General features: G+C 28.3%; 2 protein-coding genes across 7 annotated transcripts in view; one reads left to right on the forward strand and one right to left on the reverse strand.

Moving 5' to 3' along the window:
* Positions 1–293: 293 nt before the first annotated feature.
* Positions 294–8527, forward strand: LOC146528084 (uncharacterized). 2 transcript variants are annotated; one of them, XM_085205397.1, is made up of 7 exons: positions 294–824; positions 1316–1397; positions 2298–2330; positions 3636–3742; positions 4013–4119; positions 5300–5369; positions 5643–8527. In XM_085205397.1, exons 1-6 carry the CDS (start codon positions 701–703, stop codon positions 5345–5347), a joined length of 501 nt encoding a protein of 166 aa, XP_085061523.1. In that variant the 5' UTR covers positions 294–700; the 3' UTR covers positions 5348–5369; positions 5643–8527. The 2 variants fall into 2 exon arrangements, with proteins under 2 accessions (XP_085061523.1, XP_085061525.1); XM_085205399.1 differs by lacking the exon at positions 2298–2330 and having other exon boundaries at positions 326–824.
* A 627-nt stretch (positions 8528–9154) lies between these two features.
* Positions 9155–15214, reverse strand: part of Nf1 (neurofibromin 1) — a 43860-nt gene continuing 37800 nt past the window's right edge. For all 5 annotated transcript variants that reach the window (XM_085205396.1, XM_085205393.1, XM_085205394.1 and 2 more), the window contains 9 exons: positions 14886–14969; positions 14434–14538; positions 14097–14226; positions 13580–13655; positions 13230–13317; positions 12882–12980; positions 12411–12606; positions 12177–12235; positions 9155–11830 (listed from right to left, as the gene is read on the reverse strand). In XM_085205396.1, coding sequence (XP_085061522.1) covers positions 12189–12235; positions 12411–12606; positions 12882–12980; positions 13230–13317; positions 13580–13655; positions 14097–14226; positions 14434–14538; positions 14886–14969 — 825 coding nt within the window. In that variant the 3' untranslated portion in view covers positions 9155–11830; positions 12177–12188. The remainder of the gene's footprint in view (positions 11831–12176; positions 12236–12410; positions 12607–12881; positions 12981–13229; positions 13318–13579; positions 13656–14096; positions 14227–14433; positions 14539–14885; positions 14970–15214) is intronic.

Below are 15214 nucleotides of genomic sequence, written 5' to 3' on the forward strand. Positions count from 1 at the left end.
CCGATAACAGTTGGAATAAACACATTCTGGAATAGAGAACGCGCGTCAGCAAACCTAGTGTAGAACGCAAAACGGCTGTCAATGGTTAGATGCGCAAGCCAAAGATCTTGAACAGTGGAGTGTCATTATAAAAACCAAAACATATACACAACTAAAAGACTAAAATTGCTTCTCTCTATAGAAAATTTAATAAAACAGTGAAAATTATGAAAATTAATGCAATTAACACATAATTTATATTTTTTTCAAATTGTGGGCATCACTCACTATGTCAAATATATCTGTCAATTTGGGTTTGAAATAATTAATGGTTTGACTTTGAAGTTTGAACTCTGATAACTTCAATTCATTATAATTTTGACATAATAATCGGATTTTTATAATTTTTCTGGCATATTAAATAATAAAATAATAGTATTTTGTTAATAAATAAGATCCTTAACAATCTCAATAGTATAGTATAGATAAAGAACATTGTTTCAAGAATATCTGTTTTCCAAATAATATATCGCAACTTTCTCCACTCATAAACCACAATAGAAAAAATCGCTTTGTTTTTAATAGAATTTTAGTACATTATCAACATTTATCCATTAATTCTTATTAAACTTGTTTTTAATTACTTATTAACAAAGTGCTTAAGTATTAATAACGGTATATTTGAGTTTACAACTACCACATTTTTAAAATATCAAGTATAATGAATGTAAATAGCTATTTATCTCCTCGTATGATGGTGGGAGCCGCTATTGTAGGGCTTGTTGGTGCAGCTGGAGTATTTATTTATGAACAAGTTTATGCTGAAAAGCGAAGAGCAATGTTAGGTGAGCTTTTCATTTATTTTCATATATTATTGTATTATGTAATAATATATCAGGCAGTTTAGTTTTTATTTTATTTATTTATAAACAATGTTTAATATAAAAAGAATTATTAGGTTAATATTTTTATAATAATGTTTTAATTTATATTTTTTTCTTTTTTTTCAAATCTTTTTTATAATTGTACTGTGAAATTCGGCAGAAAGCAGGGACAGAAGTGTATTAATGGGGATGGAGAGTCTTAACTGTAGTACCCAGGTTCCCTCTGCCTATCCTGCTATTATTATACTGTGCGATACCGAGTGTAGCTAAAAAATATACTGTACTTTCTTCCTACTGTTTGGCAGTTTCCACCGAAAGCAATTTATTTTAGCAATACCACCTTTGTCAACAAACCTTTTGATAAAATTAAATAAAAGTGAATATAAGTAAAATCAATAAAAAAATAATAAAATAAAAAAATATATAATAAAAAGATATTCATAATGTTTCAGTAAGTGAAGTAGCAAGACTGGACAAACAATTAGCATCAATGAGGACTGAACTTGAAGCTTTAAGAGAACTTCAAAAAGAAACGTAAGTAAATTTCACAATAACCTATAAATATCAATTTCATTGTATTTCTACCATATATAGTGAGTGTGCAGGCAATATAATTCAGAGGAAACTGTTTTAGGACACACAGCATTCTTCATTTTCCACCAATTTTTTTGAATTCCACAACTAACATTTACAGTCAGACTGCTTTAAAATATTTAATGAACATAAATCTTTCTATGTATGTTAAATATATAAATCCATGTTAAATATTAATTTCCTTATAATCTCAATTATTTTTGTTATAATATATTTCTTAATATGTTTCATTAATTTGTTACTAATGTTTTGCAATACTGGTTTTGAAGGTAATAACAGTGTTAAAACATTTTGTAAATATAATTTAGTGGAATTGTCTTAACACTTATTTATATTTTTGTAAATATTATATTTTTTACCATCACACTACCTCCTTTTCCCGCATGTAGGAGTAGGTAGGCAGAGAAAACCTAATGTTAAGACACTTCATTCCCCATGCCCTGCTCAATTTTCGAGATATTGTTAAATGAGGTAACTCAATATTGCACTACCTCACTTAGGTGAGAAAATGAAAATTGAACAGAATTATAGAATTAGAATTATTAGAATCGTAATTAATAAAATATGGAGCAACTTTATACTAAGGCCCTTAACCATTCTCAAGTCTGACGTCAATCTTGAGAGTGATCTCAAAAGAATCTACATATACTGGATTGGATATTGGCCTGTAAATACAGACCTAGGTTTTCTCTTACCCTTCTATGCAAGATACACCATGAAAATGAAAAAATAAAATCTCATTAATATAATTTTTAAAAGCAAATATAGCAAAATAAATCTTATAGGCAAGATTTTTTTTAATTGACCACCTATCAATGAGTATAAATTTATGTGTCTTAGGTATGAAAAACAACAAGCTACTATACCATCACGGTGAGTGGATCATTTGAAAGGATTTATAACAAATTTTTGACAATTAATGCTATTAAAATGCATGTTTTAAGACAAAATAATTGGTTTTCGGTAAAAAAAATGATTGTGCTAAAATATAATTACTAACTAAATTAAAAATATTACTAAAAAAATTAAGAGTATTGAAGTCATGATTGGATTGCATGAATGTTTTGGGATAACTTAGTCAATCAAAGCTCTTCCCCTTTTTTAAGCAGGAGATATGTTAAAAATAAAAATATGTGCTATACTTATATTAGGAAATGCATGAAATTCTTAATGTAGTGGGACTTGAACCCACACCTTTTAGGACCGATTAAGGCAGACATCCTAATCAAGTTATAATGAAATTATATATATGCTTTTTATAACTTATTTCTATTGTTAGCATTTGTGGACTAACCCTTTTAAAATGAAAAATGAATATTGATAGTATTGATTTCATATTTGAAGTTTGATCTGTACAGTATAATACCAATATCTAATAATGGCACTATAGTGTAATATGATACTCACAGGTTCAATACCAGTCAAGGAAATATTGTTGTTGTTGTTGTTCTTTAATCAAGGCAATATTTATATTTTCTATATATGTAGATTCTTTTGGTCAAGATAGGAAAAGAAAATTATAAAATTCCATTGACTGGTTTGTAACATATGAATGAAAAAAGATCTGTCTAGGCTATTATTAAACAAAGTTAAATTTGTCTTGTGTATTGTGTGAGCTGTGCATGTATGAAATAAAATTATAGGAATGTGAATCAGAACAAATCAGGATATATTATTTTGGCTATTTTTACAAAAAGACTACACAAAATAAATAATATAATAGATAACATAAAAGATGCTTGAAAAGAGGCTGATTCAATTAAGGTCTGTGAGTTAAATATCAAATTAACTCTGTACCCTGCACATAGCAGGGTAGGCAGGGGGAACCTGTGAACAAGTGTTAGGAAATTTCGTTCCCATTAGAACACTTCCGGTCACCATTTTCCGCCGAATTTTGGAGGCGTTGAGCAAAAGTTAACCCCGCACTTCGAAATCATTAATTTCTTCAAGTGGGAAACGAACCCGTAACCTTTCGGGCTTACAGTCACACGCTAGTGTCTCAGCGATGTTTACATATTAAATAATAAATTGCATAGGTAAATTTAGTTACATGGGTTCGATCCCCACTCGACGGGGAATCGAGTGTCTTAACACTATGTTCCCCCTGTGTTCCTACCCTGCATTGTGCGGAATACAGCGTAAAGCTGATTTATTTACATTTTTATTTTTCAAACACAGAACACTACGGCGGGTCCGACAAAAACCTCGTCCTAAAAGAGAAGCTATCGCATCGGCGGGAGATGCAACCGATTCAGAATATTTCACTGATTGTCAATCTTTAATTGGTAATATTATTTATTTGATTTATTATGATATTGATTATATTTTAAATAACTACTAATATATTCTTTTTTTTAAGTACAAAGTTGAACACAGGTTACATAAATTGTTCTATCGTTAAAAATTAAAATTAAAATTTTATATATAACTTCAATTATATTGTAATTCTATATAAAATATATTATATAACCGACGTGATAAGAAAGAATTTATTGCAAAAATATGAAAAATAAAATATACCATGATAAGTATTTTTTAAAATAATTGTAATTTAGGTACAGACATAGAAATGGACAGCGAAGAGTTCTACGACGTGCCGTCAGATGAAGACGATACCCTCAGGGAGCCGGTGCAAAATGGGCATGTTGCTGTTGATAGTCAGGTTAGTTATTAGATTTTTTCAAGTTTTAAGATATATAATCAAATCTTATAAGTTAAACATAAAGTACTTACTACTTTTTTGTCTTTTTATATATTAATACTAGTGGGCCCGGACGCGGCTACGCCCGCGAAAATATAAGCCTAAATAATTAAAATAAGTTAAAAAATAATAATAAGTGGAGATTTATTATAAGAAAAAATATCTGAGTAACCGAATGAACAAACAAAAGAAGTAAACGTAACTAAAGGAAATTCTTAATATTAGAAAAAGTACCTAAAGTTTGCGCGTACTAAACATTTTTCTATATTAAATAATTATTAATTTTTGCGAACAATATTAAATAAAATCTCAAATGATTAAAATTACGATATTTTAAGTGTATAACATCGGTATAGATACCCGAACTGAGATAAATTAATTATAAGCAGCAAATAATTACACAAAAAATAATAGTAATTCGAAAATATATAAAAATTTATAAAATCATCAAAGTCATCTGCCCGTTCGCGTCGGTCATACTATACCACTCGTAGGCTAGGTCATTTGGAATCAGTGACATCTTAATTATTTATTAGAATGTTATACAGTAAACTATAATTTCCATCAAGATGAAATGCTAAAAGTGACTATTATATTTATTTTCATAAGGATGAATATCAAATTATAGAAATCATCTATTTTTTGTTAATATATACAAATCTATATTGTCGCGCGCCATGTATGCATTAAGCAAACTCACTTTGGGTGACGTTTTCTTAAAACAACAAACTTTGCAAGTCGTTGCTTAGCAACGCGTAGCGACGATTGTTATTAACATGGCGGAATAAATTGCTTGTCAAATTAATTATTTTAATATATTGATATATATCGAAAATATTACAAATATGAGAAAAAAAAAGCATCCTATGTTCATCCCGGGACCCTCAAGTATCTCTATATGAGTATTTTATCACAATTAAATTAGCGGTTTGGCCCTGATTGCGTAAAAGACAGACAGACAGACAGACAGACAGAGTTACTTTCGAATTTATAATATAGGTATGGATAATTAATGGTAATTTTTTTCTTTGTTATTAGTGAAATATTAGTCCTGAATCACAGGCCTCTAAACCAATATACTGTCATAGAGTTGGTGTAGATTTTTTATAATTAATTTAAATTTGATATATTTTTCTTTCAGAATAATACAAAATCAGAAGAAACAAAATCGTCTAATGACAGTACGTAGCTGTCATATGTAAATTGTACTGGTAAATATATATGTTTAATTTTAATTTGCCAAATAGTGAAAAAACATTAGGAAAAAACCTTTATCTTATTTTTTTTAATTTTACATTCTTGGTTTTAAAAATATAAAAAAAAATAACAGATTTGACTTTCAATACACATGAGTTATAAAAGATTTTTAAATTGTAAAGGTATTTTTTTTATATCTTGGTCAAATTAGTCTTTGAAATATAGAGGAAGCACAATTGTTTTAACACTATATAGAATCATAAAATTTTATTTTCTTTTTTTTTCAGGTATAATAGACAAGAAATGGTTTTTTGGGTATTAGGCGGGGTGGTGTAAAATGTACTTTATAATTTATATATAAACTTCACAATTTTTTTGATTTATTTTATCAACATTTACCGGATATTACTATTATTATTAAAAATGCACATGTTAACACGCTTAAGTAGGTCTTGATTGACGTACCTACTCTAATGTATTCTGGATTGAATTCTTATTAGAGGGAATACTTTTTTATTTTATAGGCGTTTTCGTGATCTAGTTAGAAAAATAATAATTATTTTGGAATTAATGAAAAGAATTGATTAGAAAGAACAATCTCTTTATGCCACAATATAAACAAAAATATATGATATTGTTTTAAGTTTACATTCACCATTGAAGAATAAATAAATTGCATAATAAATCTTAACTTCTTCAATTGAACTTAAATACTTATACTTATTATACGAGCTCTGCTACTTTGACTAAAAATATAGTGAAAAAGATTCACTATTTATTTATTTCATTACTTTGTTAATACTTCACATTTTCTGACGCAACTATTATTTCGATTCGAAAGCGCGGCGTTGATACCCGCCAAACATACAATGTCTCCGAAAATTGGATGGTGCGAGGGTAACAGAGCCCCTTAACACTAGGTTTCCTCATTCTTCCTTGTATATATAACGTGAAGTAAAAAATATACGAGCAAGTATATTAAATATTTGTGTTTCTTTGATTTGTTTTAATGGGATGGTACTAGGTTCTTTTACCAGTTTTTTATGGTTGCTATGTAAAGAATAGTGGAAATACATGTAGAGTTTAGTTATGTTTAAAATTAAATGTCTCGAATATAATGGGATTTAGATATTAGGCTGTTTAATCGAATATGAAATATTTTATATTTTAATATTTAATTCAATAATAAAACAATAATTAATAAATCTATTCAATTAATACAAGTTGCAAATTCAATAAATATAAGAGGATGATATGCCTCTTGCACAATTGACAAAAAAATACAATAATAAATGAATATATAAAATTATAAATTGTTTTGTTTTTTGCTAAAATCAAAAGTGGATTGTATTTTATTTACAATTTATTTTTCCTGATCGTTAAAATTAAAATGATTTGTTTGAAGTGATGACTTATTTTTGATCTTATTTCAGTATTTTCCAAAAAAAAATAATAAATTTGTTTTCTTTTCATATTTGACATTTTCGTATATGTAGTAATTTTATAGATGATTTTATTGCATAAATTTTCTATGTAGTGCACATAATTAAACAAATCAAACTGTCTTTTGATGTTATTTATTCTAATTCAAACTATCGACAATAATAAATCGAATATTGTGCCATTTTTTCATTAAATCTTGTATATGATGAATAAAAATTCTACTTTGTTGCAAGATATTTTAAAATGGAATTATACACATATATTATTTATTCAAAATACAAACAATATACTATAAAAATACATCATCGTGTTCTTATTAATTTTTGTTTAAATATTTAATGTTTATTTTCATATAATAATGCTTGATCATTCCAATTGTTTCTTTTTCATCATTTATTTTATTTTATACAACATTAATTTAAAATTGGCTTAAAATATTGATAACAAATAATGTATTTGCAATTGTTTTTTCTGACATATTGATATCGATCGATATTTACATTCTATTTTCATTGCCAAATCGATATTTACATTCTTCAATATATTACTCTTATTTACTTATTATAGTACAATATATATTAATATTGTGTAAATAAAAAATGGGCTCAATTATAAATATGTTTATGTTTTTTTTATATGTCAATAATTTCCATCAATAAACCTAAAATGCCTTAACTAGGTGTTAATGTTTATAATATAGACATTTTGTACTCAAAATTGTAGACTTTAAAGTAGAAATTTGTACGATTTAGAAAAAATCTTTATTAATATGATAATGAAATTAAATAATTATTAATAATATATTTTATGTTTATATTTGCTCAAATTCAACATTGTTTTTGATTATTGTTTCTTTTATAAATATAAAATAAATAATTATATTATTATCAACTTTGAAGCTCCTGTATAAATTTTTCACTGTCGTCCATATAAATATTAGATTTAAATCATTTGTAATTATTTATGACACAGAATTTAAATCATTATAGGCATTTATGCACAAATTATAATAGTAATTATATGTAGTGAAATTGTATACTTCCCACCAAAAAATTGATTTGTAATAAAAAAAAATATTCTTAATTAATATATGTATTGTGTTTTAATGACATAGCCAAGATCTAAACAGAATCTGCTACTTAATCAATTTATATATAAATTACTGAGAATAGTAAAAGTAATTATATAATAAATAATCTGTATTACAGATCATAAATATTTTTTTAATATTTAACTTTACGTTGTATCCCGCTCACATCAGGGAAGGGAGCGCAGAGAGAAGTGTCTTAATGGGAACGGAGTATCTTAACACTTCCTCCCTCTGCCTATCCTACGTGCGGGATACAGAGTCCGACTATTATTGTGATGATCATGAGTTCGATTTCCACTCGAGGGATTGACTTCTTTTTATTTATAGTAGGAAAAACTGCGCGATGTGAAGTTTCGCCACCTAACAGGCATTATCTCGACTTTGAAGAAGGTATTTCATTTCCTCGAATGGATATCAGACCCATAACCTCTTTACAGTGACATACTTGTGCCTCTGCGCCGCGACTGGTCTTAAGAAGAGAGTTTTAAGATCTTGGACTAATATAATAATTTTGTTTATCCAGATAATTGTGTATTGTTTATAAATATACGTATATTAATTATGAATGTAAAATAGTAAAGAATATTTATTTTGGTATATGTTTTAGTTATATTTTGTTATTAAAATGTTTCTTCGAAATTGCTTTTTTATTGGATATCTTGTAATCCTTCCGAGGTGTGTCGCCTCTTATTTTAATTATCAAAAATTATATTTGTGTTATATTTAAAATGAAATATTATTTTACAACATTTATTGGACTGTTTTATGAATTGCGCCATTTACCACTCAGTCAATCTATCAATATCGATCGTTATTAGTCGAAATCACGGAGAACAGAGTATCAACACTAGGTCCTCTCTGCCTATCCTAATATGCGGAAAAAATATGTAATTTAATTTCTTTGAATTAATATTCTATATTATTACTAATATTAAAAAAAATAGATATACTAACTACACTAACTTACGCGACTAATTGTGGGTTCAACCCCCACTTGAGGAAATGAAATATTTAATTAAATTTATGTTTACATTTCTTCGCTCTGGTTTCGAAACATAGCGCGGCGAGGAAGTTCGCTACTTAAAACGCAATGAATCCAAAATTCGGCAGAAGGGAGAACAGAGTGTATGAACACTAGGTTAGGTTCCCTTCACCTACCCTACTGTGTGCGGGATACAGCGTGGAGCTGGAGCTTTTTAAATATTCGTTCACTTTGTTAAAAGGGACAATGTTTAACAGAAAGCAGGTATAAAAAATAAAACAACATTTTCAGCCACATGTTTTACTAAGGATACAATAAATAGCCCTATTTAAGGATTTAATGTGAAGCATTCTTTATATCTAATATCCATATACAATTTATATTATATTTTACTTGAAATTTTATATACGGCCGGCTATAATTAAAAAAAAAAATGCGATACTATATATTTTTTTTTATAAAATCTATATTTCATACATATATTTTTTAATATTGAAATATTTATATGGCATTATAAAACAAAACATTTTTAAATGGCAAAAGTTAAATATTATAATGCCATAAGATTACAATAATATATTGATTATTTAATTTTATGTGTAGTATATGAAATACTATTATATTAAAGTTATCTATTTTTTTAATATACATTTATAGAAAAAAAAATAACAAACATTTGTGACGTCACTACCTTGTATAGAAAAAGATTTTGAAAATGTCAACTTTTTTTAAATTAACCCTATGAAATACATAAAAAGTGACAAATTCTCTATTTTTAATATATATATTTTCAAAAACTTTCATGTATTTTTATTGCTTTTAGCAATTACAAACATTTTGAGGCAATAGCGGTGGGTAGTTTTAGCAAATTTTTTTTTTCTTAGAATAAAATTGTGTAGAACTAGACATGTTATAATAGAAGTTCACTGTGTTTCAAGAGATTAAGGACTTAAGCATTCCAAATTAATTTAAGCTTTATATTTCAAAGCGTTCTTGAAAAAAAGCACACACAGACGTACATCAAAGTAATCCTAAAATAATTCTGTATCTGTATGTGAAAGGAAGCTTTTTTACGAAATTTTATTACTAGCCAATTTCTTGAATAGTTGTACAATTACATTTTTAATTAAATGTACAATTTTACTCTAAGAAAAAGATAGATTATAATAACACACTTAATAACTTACTTTAGGCTTTACGAAACGACTAAACCGATCTAACTTATTTTTAAAGATAGTAATCATGAATTTTAAAACCAAAAAATTTTACAGGAAGACATTTATTTGTGACATTTATTTTTTCATAATAAAAAAAACTAAATTAAAATAAAACATAACCCTTAAAATAAATTCCAATCTTTAAATACTTAATAAAAAATAAAAGAATGAAAGTTTTTTTGTTATTTTACTAATTTAGTGTGATTTCAATATATGTATATTTTTTTACCAATATTTGGTTTTTTATATTTATGAAACCTTTCATATAGTATGAACAGAGCTAACTATAGAGTAAAAATTACAAATATGTAATTCAATGTTAGCTAGTTAATTACGATTAATTACTAATTTTATTTCGTTGCTCTATATTTAAGCAAAAAAGTATCAACATACTGTACATACATATTTATGTATTTACTTATAATAAAATTAATTTGTACTATAGTTTGTAGGCACGCTATTTTTTTCAATTAAACATGAAAAGTATGAAATAACAGATAATATATTAATGTGTGACTGTATGAGTTATATCCTTGTTATTTTTTATTTTTTTTATAAATATGTTATATATATTTAATTTATAATTAAATATATATTTGTAAGTATATTTGAATTGTAGGAACTGATAAAAAAGTGTTCTTATGACATTTTTTTGCTAAAACTCCATAATACAAAGTTATTTTTGCAGAAAATTGGAAAAATATTGAAATAATAAAATGTGTGATTAAAATTTTGAAATATGTTAATGCTAATGTTTTTTAAATCTTTTCTTTTATTTGTATGTCAAAATTTTAACTTATCGATGATTATAAACCCTGGTACATATAAATCTTGTAGTAAGTATAATTTTGTAGTTGTCAAGAAGGTTTAAGCTTGAATGTTATCACAAACGCTTAGCTTGTACTCTACCTGTCAGCAAGTCAGTCAGTCATTCAGGTCTATTAAGTCAGTAAGTGATTCAGTCATTCATTTCATTAAAAAAGCTTTTTACTTTTATCATAGTACTTTTTTAAATTTTAATTTATGACGAAGTCTAACTAACATCGCTTCGTCATACAGAGAGAGAGAGAGAGAAAAAGAAAGTCTAGAGAGCATTAAAATATTATCACTCTAACATAATCATCGTTTGTACTGTCAATATCGCAAATACAATATTATTATTTGGTGACATCGATATAGTGACCATTATATCAGTCATAATTAATTTGTGCTCATACTTTCACAATTATATTTATATAATGAACGGAATGGACAATTTGTATAATAATAATTAATAACAAATTGAATAATTAATTTTATAATAAAAATTGATATCCGATACTTATTTATTAAATCAATATTGCTAATACTCGCTTTAAACATTGAATTTTAAAACTACGAAAAAACATAAATATGAATTAGGCCTCATATGAATCATATAAATATTTAAAAAAATGCCATATAAGATAATTTAGGCGGAGAACGGAAGTGTCTTAACACAAGTTTCCCAAGCCCGAGTGTGGGATAAAAAAATAATTAAAAAAATACAATATGTAAAATTAATATTGGTCATATGCGTATTTAATTAAATAAATTGTCCATTCCATTATAAAACTATATTAAAATTTAAATATATCTAACATCGAGACGTACAGACAACATTTACTAAGTAAATATATTATAAATATATTTTTTTAAGTAATATTAGTTTTATATAATCTCAGATTAGATTTAACACGTTTGACAACAGGCCAAGTTGAATTCCTGTAAATAAAAAAAATATTAATAGGGGACGCTTGATTATAAACGTAATTCGGTTGTGGGTTCAATTCCCGCTGTTAAGTTAAGAAATGTTTATTTCTTAACTCTCGTAATAAGACAAAGCGCGGCGCTCAGTTTCGCCGCTGAATACGCGATGTCTTGACAATTGGGCAAAAAGATTGAGAGCCCCCTAAAATATTTATTTTTAGTATTTGTTAACGGCAACAAATATACATCACAGATAGACAGACAGATAGCGAATTCTTAGTAAAAGGGTTTTACCTTTTGTGTACGAAACCAGAAAAAAGCAGATAAATTAAATATATTTGTAAATAATTATTATACATACATCAGCACTTCGCTAAGTATCCTGTCCTGTTCCGAATAAATTAGGCTGACGGAGGACACCTGAAACAATATCTCTTATTAACAAGGAACTAATGACTTTTTTATTTTCACCCTATATCCAGCACATGTAGTTCATCCAACAAATAATTTCCAACTACTCGACCAGTCCGGTTTGGTCGGTCTGGATCTAGCTGTGCTTATCTATATGTCTACCAAATGTATACATAATAATCACCTGTATATCTATGTTCATCCAACAAATCCCCCCTATCCCCCCGGTCAGACCGGTCCGGTCGATCGGGTCGGTCTGGCACAGGTCGGTCTGGGTCTGGAGGTGCCTGGCGCGTGCAGTCGTCGCCGGGCAGGCAGGTCTCGACCATGGCCTCTAGGCAGTTGACGAATAGCTCACTGCTTTCTGGTGTGCACGCGTTCTGGAATAATAGGGTTGAGTAGATATTTTAATTTTAACGGTACTCATATACTTTCGCAAATGTAGAGAGAGATCTGTAATTACATCATTAAGTATTAGACTTGTAAGACTATACAAACAATGATAACTAATTTATATTAAGTGTTGATCGTATGCTTACATTATCTATTAATAATGATTGAAATATACCCCACATTGCATTCCATGCAGCATATTAGAAATAAACAATATAAACTTGTAACCTATAGAATATATAAATGAATTATTAATAGGTACCTTAGTAAAAGGTCCAGCAAATCTCCACAACCCACCAAACCCACAACTCTGCATGTAATGTAATTGTTGTTGACTCGCGTCTTCTGATGCTATCATATTCTGTAAAACATCATATTTTTAATTTTCTTTTAGCGTCACGCTGTATCCCGCACATAGCAGGCTATGCAGAGGGTACCTGAGAACCTAGTGTTAAGACACTCTGTTCCGATTAAAACACTTCCGTATCCCACTTTCCGCCGAGTTTTGAAGGACTTGCGTGCTAAACACGAGACTATTATCGGGTAGGGAGCACACGGCCCTGCGCCTATGCATATAAAATATAAAATCATGTATAACCTGTACCTATACCTGTATAATACTCTGTACAGCGCTCAATATGACTTGATCGTGGCAATGCATTAACACGTGGTTTATTTTCATATCGAGAAGACTGTGACTGTGAAAACAATATTATAATATAAATAATAAATCATATAAACACTTCATTTTTTAAGCTTTACGCGGTATCCTGCATATAGCAAAATAGGCAGAAGGAACTTAGTGTTGTGACACTTCGTTCCTTACTTTCCGCCGAATTTTCGAGTGGTAAGCAGCGGAGCTGATGGTAATCATTTTCAATTTATGTCATTTATTAACAAAAAATATTTTAGTGACACGGCAGCATTTTCACCAAGTTGTTATTTGTATATATTACTTACATGACTGGAAAAACTTTTGGAAAAACTACGGAACCCTCAGCCAGATATTGATATAAGATTCTTATTTCATCTTCATCTGAAATTTTAATATTGTTATAGACACAGTGAACAGTCATAAATACAATATTTAGCTATAATTTTATTTTTAAAAGTATTATCCACACATTGATAAGGTACTTACCTACTAAAAATTTTATTACCAAAAATAATCCGATCAATGTTTCAAGAAAAGTACCTTAACGTTTTCCCGTTTCTAGTAGTGAGTAAGAAAAGATGAGATAGTGTTGAGATGCTCAGTTCCGCACGCACCTAGGTAGTGCGTGCATTTAAAGGACGTTTAGTGTTACGAAGCGGAATCCAACGTTGCGTTTTGTCAACGAGAGCAGGAAAATAAAAATAAAGGTGGCATAATTTACTCAACTAACTTTAACTTTTTACTAGCTTTACCTTATTAAATATCTTGTATTAAAGAGTCACCATCAAACAGTAAGTATGTTAATTTCATTATAAAACTTACCAGTAGTATATTTAACTAAAGTAGCCAAAACTGTTAATACAAGGGCCTGTGTTGTGAAATCGTTGAGAACTGACGGGTCTAGTAGAGAATTACATTCCGGACTATTTGATTCTTTGTCTTGTGATGCTTGCTGAAAACATAGAAGAAAATCTTAAATTTTTGTTTTCTTAAAGCAACGTAGGATTATAGATATAAAGAACGTTGTTATTAAAGTAGACTGCCTAAATTCTACACGAAAATTTTCAAACACTAAAAAAAAAAATATAGTTACAAAAAAGCGATAGTTATGTCATACAGTTAATATTGTACAAATGAATTTAAATAAAAAGAAGATTACTTTAGTAGTGGTATCTGGATATTCGCTATCTGTGGACTTAGTGGAGGAGGGTCGCTCAGTGTCATCCGTACTGCCTGGAGATCCACGGCCATCATCGTCTACCACCTATTATTTATAAATAATCTTAAAATCATAGCTTAATCTTTTTCGGCGAAATATTGGAAAATTATATCTTGCTGTTCTGCAACTACGATGACCTAAAAATACAGTCGAATTGATAACCTCCCTTTATGCGAAATGTCTTTTTTGTTTTATGTAATATTTCTTAAGCAAATTCGGCAAAGACAACCTGATATGACATTACCATCAGTTTCAAATAAGTACATCACTACAAAAAACCAGGAATATTTTAAAATAAAATTTCGTATTGAAACAATAATTTTCAACTGTACCTAAAGTGCCCCCATTAAACATGACAAAAAATGAAGTAATTAAATATCATTTCTACTTACATCTAACCCACTATCGACGTCCAGTTCTCTCGCCGCGTCCCCCGCAGCACCGTGCTGTACACTATGCGCTCGCCCTTCACTGTCCTGTGTATATATGTATATGTGTACACGTGTAAGTATGTACATGTGTGGTGCGTGCGGATCCGATATTGTGGATTTTTTATAGGTATTATATTATCATACTGAGTATCGACGTCAGAGCCGTAATGGTGGAAATAAACCACAAATAAATGACAAGACTAAAAAAATGTTTTCATTTTTTATAAATGATTAAAACACTTTATTTTATTTATTACTAAGTGACGTCGATACAATAGTAATAGTGATGT

Source organism: Heliconius melpomene, chromosome 20 (assembly GCF_056956725.1).
Source record: "Heliconius melpomene rosina isolate 202511_hmr_F chromosome 20, ASM5695672v1, whole genome shotgun sequence".
NCBI classification, from domain to species: Eukaryota; Metazoa; Arthropoda; class Insecta; order Lepidoptera; family Nymphalidae; genus Heliconius; species Heliconius melpomene.